We start from the raw sequence: 11,995 nt of genomic DNA, 5'->3' as shown, positions 1-11,995 counted from the left end.
GGGAGCAAGCCCTGTCTCTGCCCTACCAAACCAGAGGGTCTCCAAATGTTCCTGACACTATCTCATTTCCAAAAACCAGGGGTGCCAGCTGGAGAGGCTGAGGCTCAGTGAGCTGGAGGGTCACTTAGGGTCCCTCAGCCACTAAATGAAACCTGGGTCTCAATCTGGACCTCCCAGCTCCTGTCTCTGTACCTTTATGGTCCTGTCTCTTGAACCTGAATCCAGTCATTGAGCTTAAAGGCTCCAGAGGGTCTTGCAGAGGGGCAGGACAGTGCCCAGGAAGCCCAGGCACCTTGGCTCCTGACACCACCCTGGCCCCATCACCTCGTGCTCCAGAGCGCCAGGGCACAGCTGTGTCTGCCCCAGACCATCAGCTCTTTGGAGACAAGACCTGGAACACAGGCAGCAGGGTAGGAGGAAATAGATGCTGCAGGCCTGGGGGAGCCACGAGGATCCTGCCTCTCTAGGCCTGGCCTGGAGTGGGGCTGGGCAAATAAATGGCCGCCCCCGGGATCCTGGTCCCTAGTGTTCACATGATAGGTGGGCTGTGAGCATCCTGCATTTACAGCTCTGATTATAAACCAGGCTGGAGCAGGAGCAGGGGCAGGCAGGGACGTGGCAGGTAGCAGGCGGGGCCACACAGGGGAGCTCAGCAGCTCCACTTCCTGTGGGTGCGGGCCCTGGTGCTGGCCTGGGAAGTTGCACAAGTCTTCCTCACAGTCCCCAGGCTGCCTGCCTGCCTGGCCAGTGCACAGCCTGCCTCACCCAGCTGGCCCTGCCTCCCCTAGGGCTGGCATCCCACTCCCTTCCCTGGGGCCTGGCCTGTGTCCTCATCTCAAGAGCTGAAGGAGCCGCCTCTGCTCTCCCTCCCATCCCTGGGCACAGTTCCTTCCTCATTTGCTGCTGGTTCTAGCCCCAAACAAAACAGGTTGAGCCCTTTCCCTCCCTGCGGCAGTTGTGTCTGGCTTGTGGCTGAGTTCTAAGCACTGCAGACGGCGCCGGCTGGGACAGGAGGGGGCCTGGACAGTGCTCCTGGCGCCTGGCCACGGTCGGCCCTGCCTGGGCAGGAGTGCAAGCTTTGAGCAGCAGACGAAAGGATGATGCCTCAGCTGCAGTTCCGAGATGCTTTCTGGGTGAGTGAAGCCGCCAGGCCGTCTGGGCTGAAGTGTCCCAAGGTAGTGACGGGGAGGGGGTTGGTCTCATAAAATAGAGGCTGATTTTTGGTCCTGTCTTGGAGGTGGCCTAAGCCACCTTCTGAGCAGGAAACAAAGGGAGTCACTGGCTCGGGTACTTGGGTGCGGTATCTGCTCTATGCTCATGTGCTCCCCTCTCCTGCAGCGGGAGTTTCCAGGAGAACTCAACATGGGTAGGGCTTAAGAAGACCATGTTGGCAGGAAATGAAGGACAGGTCAGAGGTCTGGGGACAGACACACGGGTTCAGGTCTTGGCCTTGTGACTTAGAGGCTGGGAAAGTCATTTGATGTCTCTGTTCCTCAGTTTCTCTGTCTGTATAGAGATAAGGACAAATAAACACCCAGTTTCAGGTGCTGTAAGTGAAGACCCCGGCACCTTGCTGCACATCAAATGGTAGCTCTCTTCCCTTGCCCAACTCCTCTCATTCCCTGCAGACCTGAGGAGTCCTCAAAGGAAGCGGCCAGAGTGGGCAAAGCCTTGCTTGCTTTCTTAAATTCAGCACAGGTATAACCATGAAAGGTGCCCATGAAATAGGGCATCTGGCTGGGGTGGAGGTAAAGTGGCTTGTTGGGCCATATAGCCTGCAAGTGGCCATACAGCTGATCACTACCTCACACCATTTTCCACTTGTCCTTGGCCTATCCTCTGCTCCTGGGGACCAGCGGAGACCTCTCTGGAGAGGGAATGTGGTAATGCTGCTAGTTCAGCCTCCAATCTCTGAAGAAGTCTCCCTAGCCCTCTGCTCAGCTGGCTCAGCCCTGCCTGCCCCAGTGCCCTGTCCTGGGTGCAGCCAGGAAGATGGGGCAAAAGAGCCAGGCCTCCTTATCTTCTGAGCTAGCCTTCTGTGAGTGGCTTGCTTCCTCTGTACCACTGCTCAGAGGGCAGAACCCTCTCTTGGGCCTCAGTTTCCCTATCTTTACCCAGAGAGCTAAGACCCAGCCCAGCGAAGCTGACTGGGGCAGAGCCGGCTCCTCCCAGGCATACACCAGGCTCTGGCCCCAGTGGGTATGATGTGTAGGGTCGGGTGTGGCAGCTTCCTGAGTGGCATCCCAGCCACGCCTGTACTTGTTACACTCTGGGCTGTGGCAGCCTCATGGTCCCCAGGTGCCTCCTCATCCCTAGGGCTGGCCCCTGGTCTTGGATGAGGGGACAGCTTCCCTAGGGAGGGCCAGAGCAGGTCACTGTGGGCATCACCTGCCTCAGAGCCCTGGTCCTAGTGTCCTTCTCCTGTGTCCAGATGGCCCAGTGCAGGATAAAAATGCACATTTACCAAGCTCTAAAGATGTGGCAGGCGCGATGCTCAGGGCTAATGTATGTAATCACTCATTTAATCGCCACAGCAACCCATGAATTAGATGCTATTGTTATCCCTATCATCAGATGAGGAAACCAAGGCACAGAGAATGTAAGGGAATTACCCAAGGTCACAGAGCTGGAATTATACCTAGCAGGCTGTCTCCATGCCAGTGTCACCTAGGGTATTTTGTTATCCTCTATGGACCTTGACATACCACTGAGTCTTGAGCCTTGGGATCCACACTGGGGAAATGGAGGGGAATTCTGTCCTCTGACCTCCCAGAGGAGTGAGGAGATCAGGAGAGGTCGAGAGAACAGAATTCTGAAGCTCAGTTCCCAGAAGAATCTGTCCAGCAGCAGAAACTACCCCTTTGGGGCCTCTTCCTGCTTTCCCTCACCTCAGCCAAAGCCCAACCCAGAAGCCCTGCAGCCTGCAGAACCCAGCTGGGAATGACATCCCTACCTAGTGGAAGGAAACCCTGAACCTGAGGTCACCAGCACTCATGCACATTGCTCATGAGAGAAGCCCTGTGGCTCTGGGTCAGGGTATTGAATTATTGTGTTACCCACAATCTGAGCAAGCGGAGTCCAACACATGTAGCAATTAGCTGATGTCCACCTGGGATCTGGATACAGTTGGTGACAGATATATTGGTGGACCTGAGTGGTTAGAAGCAGCCTCAAAGACTGCTAGTAATCCAGTAGTTGAGATGGAGATAGAGATATTATAAAAAGCAGATAGAGTGTCTCAGAAGGGATCAGGTGGTTCAGCTTGGGAAGGGGTGCCCCATGTCTCTTGTTGGGCCTGTCTGCAGAGCTGTCCATGTGGCTGTATGGTGGCTTCAGCAGCCTGATGCAGCTGCAGTGGGGCAGGGATGCAGGCTGCTTGGGAGGAGGCTGAGGTGTGTGGGGGCCACAGAAGGGATAATTTTATTTCTGTTAGGCACACAAGACAAAGAGCATCACTGCTCTGCAGGAAGTTTGTGGCTGAGCCTCAGAGTGGGACCTGTCAGACGTGATTAAGCTGAGATCTCAGCCTCCCTTCAAGGAGGCCTTTGATCTCCTATAGCCTGCGCCTGCACTGAGTCAAAGGGCAGGAAAGCCAGGGAAGGCCAGGTCCTGCCCTGCTCCTCCACATCAAAGTGGATCACAGTAAATGGGGAGTGGGGTGCATGCCAGGTGAATGTTTGAAGAATAAATGAATGGGGAGTGAGCATCCCCAGGGTTCACCTGGTTTCCTGGACCCATCTCATCCTCTGTTTCTGCTTTGTTGGATTCTGCAGAAGTGTTTTGAGTAAGGTTCTTGTCTAGAAGATTCACCTAGACTCCTGAGCTCCATCCCACATCCAATCAGATGCATAGAAGTCTTGTCCCTAAGCAGGTCACAATGCTATGCCATGGGCCAGGGCAGGTGTGTGCAGTGTCCCAGGTCCCTGCACTGCCTGTCTGGCCCACAGCCTTTGCAGAGGATCACTGGGTGTTGCTCTAAGAAGGGAGGTGTAGTTCTGCACCAGGTATTACACAGACCCACACTGCTCCCTTTGGGGATGTTTAAAAGGAAGGTAAGGGCCAGAGAGCCCAGCCTCTCAGGGTGGCCCCCAGGGATCAGGGGCAGCAGGCTTGAGGGCTATTCTCTTTGTCTTTGGGACACAGCTTTACCTGGAAACTCCTTGCCCATAGAGCAGCTGAGGGCTCTGCCACTGGGTGGGGGTGACTCGCCAGGGACCCAGTGGGGCAAAACTGGGCCAGGCCCACCCCTTCCCTCTGTGTCCCTGGGTGTCCCTCGGCTGTGGTGCCTCTTCCTCTTCCTAGTCTCGAGACGCTGAGGTTCCCCATTTAGAGGTGACAGAGGCACTGAGGGCCCCACTTTGGCCTGTCCTGGAGCTGCCTGTCCCCTGCTCCAGGACCTTCCCTGTGCGGCTGAGGCTGACATTTCCTGGGCACCTCTTTTGTCCTAAGCTCTTAAAACTAAATAGATACCTTCTTTTTTTTTTTTCGTACTGGGAATCAATCTCGGGACATTGCACTTGCGCACCAGGCGCTGGAACAACTGAGCGAAATCACTGGCTCCTTCTTTTTTATTTTTATTTTTTATTTTTGGTGCCAAGGATCAAGCTCAGGACCCTGTGCTTTCGAGGCAGATGCACTGCCACTGAGCTAAATCCCCAGCCCTAAATAGATACCTCTTAAAGAAACAAACCAATCAATACAAGAAACTAAAAAGGACAGTGAGAAAATGGAGAAAAACAGAAGGGGGAAACTCTCACCCGTATTAGTTGCTTCTGGGTGATGAGACTATGTGGCTGTGCTTCTGTAAGATTATTCTACACAGGTACAAGAAGATTGTGTGCATAACTTTCTATCCTCTCCTCCTTTCTCTATTTAAATTTTTATTTTAAATTGTAGTAAAATAAACACAACCTAAAATGGATCAATGGAATAACTTATCTCTCAGGTATATTCAGCTGAAAAATTTGTCCCTGGTTATTTGTACTGAGACTTACTAGTCAAAGGGCAAAGCACTCATTAGTTGACAGGAAATTATTCTGGTAAATACAATAAAAGGGAATTAAAAGCATTTCCAAACCCATTGTGCCACATAATTCCACCAAAAGTGAGTCTCACGTATTGTTGTGAGCGCTTTCTCTGGTCTTGTACTTTGCTTTATGTTTGCTTCAATAAGACACGAAGAGGTGGCACTCATGGTGGTGCACAAGTGTAATCCTGGCTGCTTGAGAGGCTGGGGCAGGGAGGTTCATGTGTTTGAAGCCAGCTTGGGAAACATAGCAAAATAATCTCAAAACAAACAAAAAAACCCAGTAGTGACAAGGAGTAGATATTGGGATCACTCTGGTGAACCGGACCACACTGGAAACCAAGGAGAGACTGAATGTTACCCTATGCAGCACGTGAATTGAATGAACCCTTGAGCTAGGCTCAACTGTAAGTGCAAAACATCCCCCAAAGTTTGGGCAGAATGGTGGCCAGGAAGGTCCACATCACCTTGGCTGATTGTGGATTGTACCTAGATTACCAAACACCTTTGAGAATTTGACTGATGGGGCAGGGATGAACTGTTCAACAGTCCCCATAAGATTTCACCATCTTAACCATTTGTAAGTTCCCCAGTGTTCAGTGGCGGGCAACCCTCCTGCTTCTTGGTATGAAGGCTGTGAGTGTAGGTGTGGAGTCCTCATCTTCTGCAGCACCAGGCCTCATGGCTCCACTGCTCTCCAGCCTTAGAATTTGGTGGATGTGCTGTAATGTACTCATCCAATCCCAGGGGAGATCTCTGAACATAGAGTTTTCCCTGAGGATTATTCCCATGGGAAGCTTTTTAGGACAGGAGGCATTTGGGGATGGAAGAGGAGGGCTGCTGTCTTGTGTTCGACATAAACAGCTGATTGGGCCCCTCCTGTGGGCAGTACAGGAGGTAGCAGCCAAAGTCCTGGCAGTCAGGCCTTTGTGCCACCAGCTGCTGAGGTGGCAGGAGGAAGGAAAACATCTCAGAAGCTGTCCATGAGACACAGTGTTAGTGTAAAAGGTGCAGAGCTGAATCACAGGTCTCTCTGCAGCCTGAGGTGAAGGGGGGACAAGCATGGACCCTAGTGTGGGTTCACATCCTTGGGATCTCTGGACAGCCACAGGGACCCTCAGTGAAATGGCTGCTGTCAGGAGAATGAAAAACAGATAGAGGAGGAAAAAGGCTAGGTAGTTCTGAGTATTTTCATGTGAAGACTTCTTCACACTGTATAGTTTTTGAGCCATATTAAAAGTATTTGTTTATTCAAAAATTAAATCGAGATGATAAAGAGGGCATTTATTTCAAGTTTCATAAAGGTTTTCTTCTTTCAATTCCCACTACTTCAGTCAGCCCTAGAGGAGCAGCAACAGTGTCCGTTTGTTGGGTGCCTATCATATAGGAGGCACTGTGACAGCCACGCCACTTGTGTCACGAAACACTCCCTGTGAGGAAGGAGTCTTAGTGTCTTCCCATCTCCATGGCAGGAATGAAGGCACAGGCGGGTCAAGGGTGAGCCAAGGTCACACAGACTTCAACCTTGATCTGCCAGGCTCTTGCAGTGGAAGGAGGCCAGCTGGTTTGCTCTGGGCTCAGTTGTAACTCACGTAGGATGAAAGCCTGGTCCCTGCATGTGAGCACTGGTTTCTGCAGATTTGGAAGCATTTGATTTCCCCCCTTCTCCCACCACCCTGAGTTTCTGCAAGTAAACATAGGTTATGCATGTCTGAAAATATTTTAAAACAAAACCAAGCCATTCTCACCAGTAAGGCCACACTTGTGGTTTAACAGCTTCTTCACATCTTGCACGGGCTCTTTGATAACCTCTGTGCACTGAGCGAGGAGCTCAGGTTTCCCTGCTGCTCCTGCCCTATGCAGAGCTGGGTGGCCCTGGCCAGGAGTGGGGGTCATGCTTGGCCTGCAGATGGTGAGGGAGGACTTGGGAGGTGGCAAGAGGGCAAATGGTATCCAGGTGGAAAGTCTGGTGGGGCAAAGGAGAAGGGGGAATGGACCCAGCAGGTGTTGTGCAAAGTGACTGGTGGTCGGAGGCCCTGCTGGATTGTGAAAGGTCTTTCTGCACAAAGTGGCGGGGGCAGACTCTTTCTTCTGCCTTTTGTATCCTCCCTGGCAGGGGCTATTTCCTCTCATGTAAAAGGGCCTGGGATTCCTCCCTCCCCACCTGACACCTGGGTCAGAAACCAGAACTGCTTTGGCTTCAAGCAGGAGAAAGTGGTACCCATGCTCCTTGGCCGCCCACACCAGGGCTCTGCTCTGCACTGGTTCCACGAGGTCTCTTAGCTGACCCCTGGCCTCCAGGTTGCCAAGGAAACAGGTTGTTGTGAAGCCTCCCCTGGCCCCACTCTTACTTGATGGGTGGCCTGAGGGAGTCATTTCCCTTTCAGAACCTGAGTTTCCTCATTTGGGAGGAAGTGATAAGAGCTCACCTCACCTAGGTAAGGGCTTTGAGGAAGAGGAGGCTAGGGCAGGGCTAAAGGATCACTTTCTGCCCACCACAGTGAAGTGGACCCAGAACGGTCCCTGTGTGACTTCAAACGTGTGACCAAGCTCAAGAACCACTGACTTAACCCAACTTAACTGAGAGTGAATAGTCTGAGGTTTAGTTTTTGGTGGTGAACATGTGTAACAGAATTGACTGATCTTTTTTTTCCCCCCGTGCTGGGGAATGAACCCAAGGCCTCGTGCCTGCCAGGCAAGCATTCTACCACCCCCAGCCCCATTTTAACCATTTTTAAATGCATTCATTACCTATTTTAAATCCGTTCATTGCCCTGAACAGAATTGTCTGCATTACACACAGTTCCATGCCCCTTTCTGAGTCAGTCAGCTTTTCATTGCTGTGACAAAATACCTAAGGAAATCAGCTCAAACGGAAGAAAGATTTATTTTGGTACATGGTTTCAGAGGTTCTAGTCCATGGTCAGTTTGTCCTGTTACTCAGTGCCTATTGGGAGGCAGATCATCATGGTGGGGAGCAGAGCTACTCATTTCTGACCCAGAAGCAGAGAGACAGACAGAGGAAGAGACAGAGACAGAAAGGGAGAGAAAGATAAAAGAGAGCTGGGGTCTCTGCATTCCCTTCCAGGGCATGTTCCTCCCAATGACCCTCCCCCCTTCTACCGGGTCCCACCTCCTGAAGTTCCCCCACCTCTCCATAGTGCCACAGCCTGGCAACCAAGACTTCAACACATGGCATCCAAGCCATATTTAAGATGCAACCGTAGCATTCTCTCCCTATCCCCTATGTGACCTGAATTTTTTTTTGTCCCTGTGAATTTGGCTTTTCTCTGTATCTCATATAAGTAGAACCATACAATATTGATCCTTTTGTGTCTGGCTGAGTTAATTTAGAATAGTGTCTTCATTCATTCTGTAGCATCTATCAGAATTTCCATTCTCTAACACTTGTCAGAATTTCCTCCTTTTTTATAGAAAAATAATACATGTGCACACACACACACGCACACGCACGCACACGGACATTCCTCGGCTATGCGTTCCTCCATGGATGGAGACTTAGGCTATTTCTGCCTTTGAGCTACTGTGAATAATGCTGCTGTGAAAATCGGTGTACTGACATCTGTTTGACTCCCTGCTTTCATTTCTTTTGGGTGTAGACCTAGAAGTGAATTGCTGGATCATATGGTAATCACATGTTTGTTTATTTTTTCAGTGCTGGGAATCAAACCCAGGGCCTTGCACACGATAGGCAAGTACTCTACCACCAAGCTACACCCCAGCGCCACCATATTCAGCTTTTCGAACAGCTACCGAACGCACTTTCATAGTGGTTGCCTTATTTCACATTCTCATCAGTAATGCAAAAGGGTTCCGGTGTCTGCATATCTTTGCTAATGATTATTACTTTCTTTCTCTTACCATCATAGTCATTCTAGTGAGTGTGAAGTGGTGTTTCGCTGTAGCTTTGATGTGCATTTCCCTAATGATTAACTATTTGGGGCACCTTTTCACATGCTTGTTGGGCATTTGGATATCTTCTTTGGAGAACTCTATTGAAGGCCTCTGCCCATTATTTATTGTTGAGTTATAGGAGTTCTTTATGTATTCTGGATACTTATTCCTTATCAGGTATATGGTTTGCAAATATCTTCTCCCATTCTGTGAATTGTCCTTTTATTCTCTTGATGTTGCCTTTTGATGCACAAGTTTTCATTCTGCCGGTTCAATTTATCTAGTTTTTGTTTTGTTGTCTGTGCTTTAATATCATTTTCAAGAAATCACTGCTTTAGGTCTTTTAGGTCAATGATCCATTTTGAATTAATTTCTATGTATGGTATAAGGCAAAGTTTCTTTCTTTTGCCCATGGATATCCAGTTTTTCCACCCCATCCATTGACAAGTCTGATCTTTCCCCCACTGAATGGTCTTGACGCCCTTGTCAAATATTAGCTGATCATTTATGTATTTATTCCTAGGCTCTGTATTCCATGGTCCTATAAGTCTGACTTATGATGGCACACACTATTTTGATTACTGTAGCTTGTAGTAAGCTTTGGAATGAAGAAGAGCAAATCCTCCAACCTTGTTATTCTTTCCCAACATTGTTTTGGCCATTTGGGGTCCTGAATAGAATTACTCTTGTTCTTATTTTATAGGTGAGGAAACTGAGGCTTGGGCCCTCCTAAGGTGGCCAGGACTGGCCACCAGTCCATGACAAACCCCATCATACTCCCTCCTTGGAGCACTTAAGGACCTGCCCCACCATGGCTCCTTCTAGGGTAGTTTGCTCCCCGCTGTGGCTGCCCCACCTCTGGCTCCTCAAGCAGGCCCGAGACCCCCCAGCTCTCACTTTACTTCCTCTAGGAGGGTCTGGAGGGAAGACTGACTGCTGGCATCTCTGCCTTCATGCAGAGGTCTTTAAGGGACTGATGTCTACCCTGGCCTTGGCCTGCCTGGACCTGAGGGGCCTGTGGAAGTCAGGACTCAGGCCCTGCATTTGAGCACCATAGCCTCTGAAGCAACGGGCTCCCTTCTTGGTTCTTCTTGAACATCTGTCCTATAGTCAGGGCCAGCTCCAAGCCCATTCTTTCAGGCATGATGATTCTAGATAACAGGTGGCAGGTGGCCCAGGAGGTTGGCAAGTGACAGTCCAGGCTAGTGGGTTGGGGTGGTGGGCAGGGGAATCAGCAGGGAAGTGTGGCCTGATGTCCCTGGAACTAAAGAATATTAAAGACAGACAAGGGGGATGGGGGTCTGTGCAGCACATGCACGGCAGCTCAGGATGCAGGTGCTGTTCTTGGCTGTGTCGGCAGTGATCCTCACTGTGAGGCAGAATGGGATAGAAATGGACCCTGCAAGGTGACACAGGAATGGTGTGGCTGATGCCAGGGCCAGGGGAAGACCAGGAACCAAGACTGAGCCTCGGAGCGGGGCTGCCAGAGTTTTATCCCAGTCCTCAGATGGCTCCTAACCCTAGATGGAGGGAGCTTTCCCAGAGGCTCTGGAGGTGCTGGCCTGAGTCCTATCAAGAACATTAAACAGTGGGTGGTTCCAGGCACGGCTCCCCCAGGCAGCCCAGCTCCCCAGCCCAGGGGGCAGCTCTTATGCTGTTGGAGCCGTTGTTTCCCAATGGGTGACTCTGCACCTGCCACTGGCTGTGTCGGGCAGGACAAAGCCATTCCCGGGGTCTAAACCATAGAGCACCATCATCATCTCTTTTCTGGCCTTGGAACCCAGTGAATGTCCCCATTTGATTCTATTACCCTCCCACTGTCCCTGGTGAGTCCCTCAACTCTGTGAGCCTCTGGTTTCTTGTCTGCAAATGTAGCACACATTGTCCTCTGGTTAGGAGGTTGGGACTTGGAACCGACGTTAATGGCCTGGCCAGTGGGAGGAACCTTGCAGTTCACCCCACTCCAGGCCAGGAGGGAGCTCAGACAGAGTCCAGATCTACTGAGGCTGGCAGCAGAGGCCACTATGTCCTCCAGAGGCTGTGGGGTCTGTCCTTGCCCTCAAGGAAGGGGCTGGGGCAGGTGTGGGCCCCTGCAGCTCCATCTTGGCCCTGTGAGAAAGCCCCAAACCCTGCACAGGGTGGGCTCCCAGTCCTCACAGCCACAGAGCAGGGCACCCCCGTCAGGGCCCAGGGGACATGCACTCACCCTGGTTTATAGATGGGACCACTGAGGCCCAGAGGCAGGGAGCACCTCTTCAGCTGACTGTCACAGTGAGGACTCAACTGCAGTTCTGCTTTCTCACTTCCTTCCCTGTGGACTCTTGGTTGATGTGTACCCATTCTCATGGCCACCATTTCCAGGGCTCCTTAAGTGTCTAGGCCTTTGCTAGGCCCCTCCTGTCCTCCCTCTCTTCATCCTCAGAACCCGGGAGAGGGTGGCTTGTGCTTTTCTGCAACCCTCTCCAGGCTCCCACCCTGCTGGCTTCCTTGCTCTGAACTTGAACTGGGCCCCTGCTCCCCGCCCCCCGCCCCCATCCCCCATCCTAGCCCTCAGACTCCGCCTCTCTTCCTCCTAGCTGCTGCTGTAAGGGCTCCATCCACCCCTGGCCTCAGCCCCGCTGGGCTTCCCTCCCTGTGCTGTTCCTCATCTCTACCTTCTCTGCACATCTGGGTTTCATGAAGGAAGGAAAAGGTGGCACTAGCTGGGCCTTTGAGACCTCACAGCCTGGGCAGAAGTGTGGGCCTGGGTCCTCCATGTCTTCACAACTCAGGAGGCTGATGTAGAAGAGCAAAGCTTTCCAGGCAGGCAGACCTGGTCGTGCCCACCCTGTGCACGGTTTGTCATCCTGGGGCCAGATAGTCACTGCCCTGTGCCCAGTGTGACTGAGACAAAATGCCAAGTTGTCCCTTTGCCACTCGATGGGACTCTTGAGGACCCTGGAAGCTGCAGGACTCCCTCCGGCAGGGCCCGGGGACTGCAGAGTGACTGCCAGCCACAGGCCTGTGGCTCACAGGTGTGTTGGAGCCCAGCGTGGGCCCTGACATCTCCGGGGC

General features: G+C 51.8%; 1 protein-coding gene across 4 annotated transcripts in view; it reads left to right on the top strand.

Annotated features, from left to right (window-relative positions):
• Positions 1-688: 688 nt before the first annotated feature.
• Positions 689-11,995, top strand: part of Pstpip1 (proline-serine-threonine phosphatase interacting protein 1) — a 31,432-nt gene continuing 20,125 nt past the window's right edge. The window contains exon 1 of one of the 4 annotated variants that reach the window (XM_013068245.3): positions 689-1,133. In XM_013068245.3, the coding sequence (XP_012923699.1) occupies positions 1,098-1,133 (36 nt within the window). In that variant the 5' untranslated portion in view covers positions 689-1,097. The remainder of the gene's footprint in view (positions 1,134-11,995) is intronic. The other 3 variants (XM_087210273.1, XM_087210275.1, XM_087210276.1) reach the window with 3 other exon arrangements.

The sequence above is a fragment of the Heterocephalus glaber genome, unplaced genomic scaffold, assembly GCF_053883595.1.
Source record: "Heterocephalus glaber isolate CG9 unplaced genomic scaffold, H.glaber_assembly_v1.0 deba00001140, whole genome shotgun sequence".
In the NCBI taxonomy this organism is placed as follows: domain Eukaryota; kingdom Metazoa; phylum Chordata; class Mammalia; order Rodentia; family Bathyergidae; genus Heterocephalus; species Heterocephalus glaber.
The sequence above is the reverse complement of the archived record's forward strand: the minus strand, read 5'-3'. Positions and strand labels throughout refer to the sequence as shown.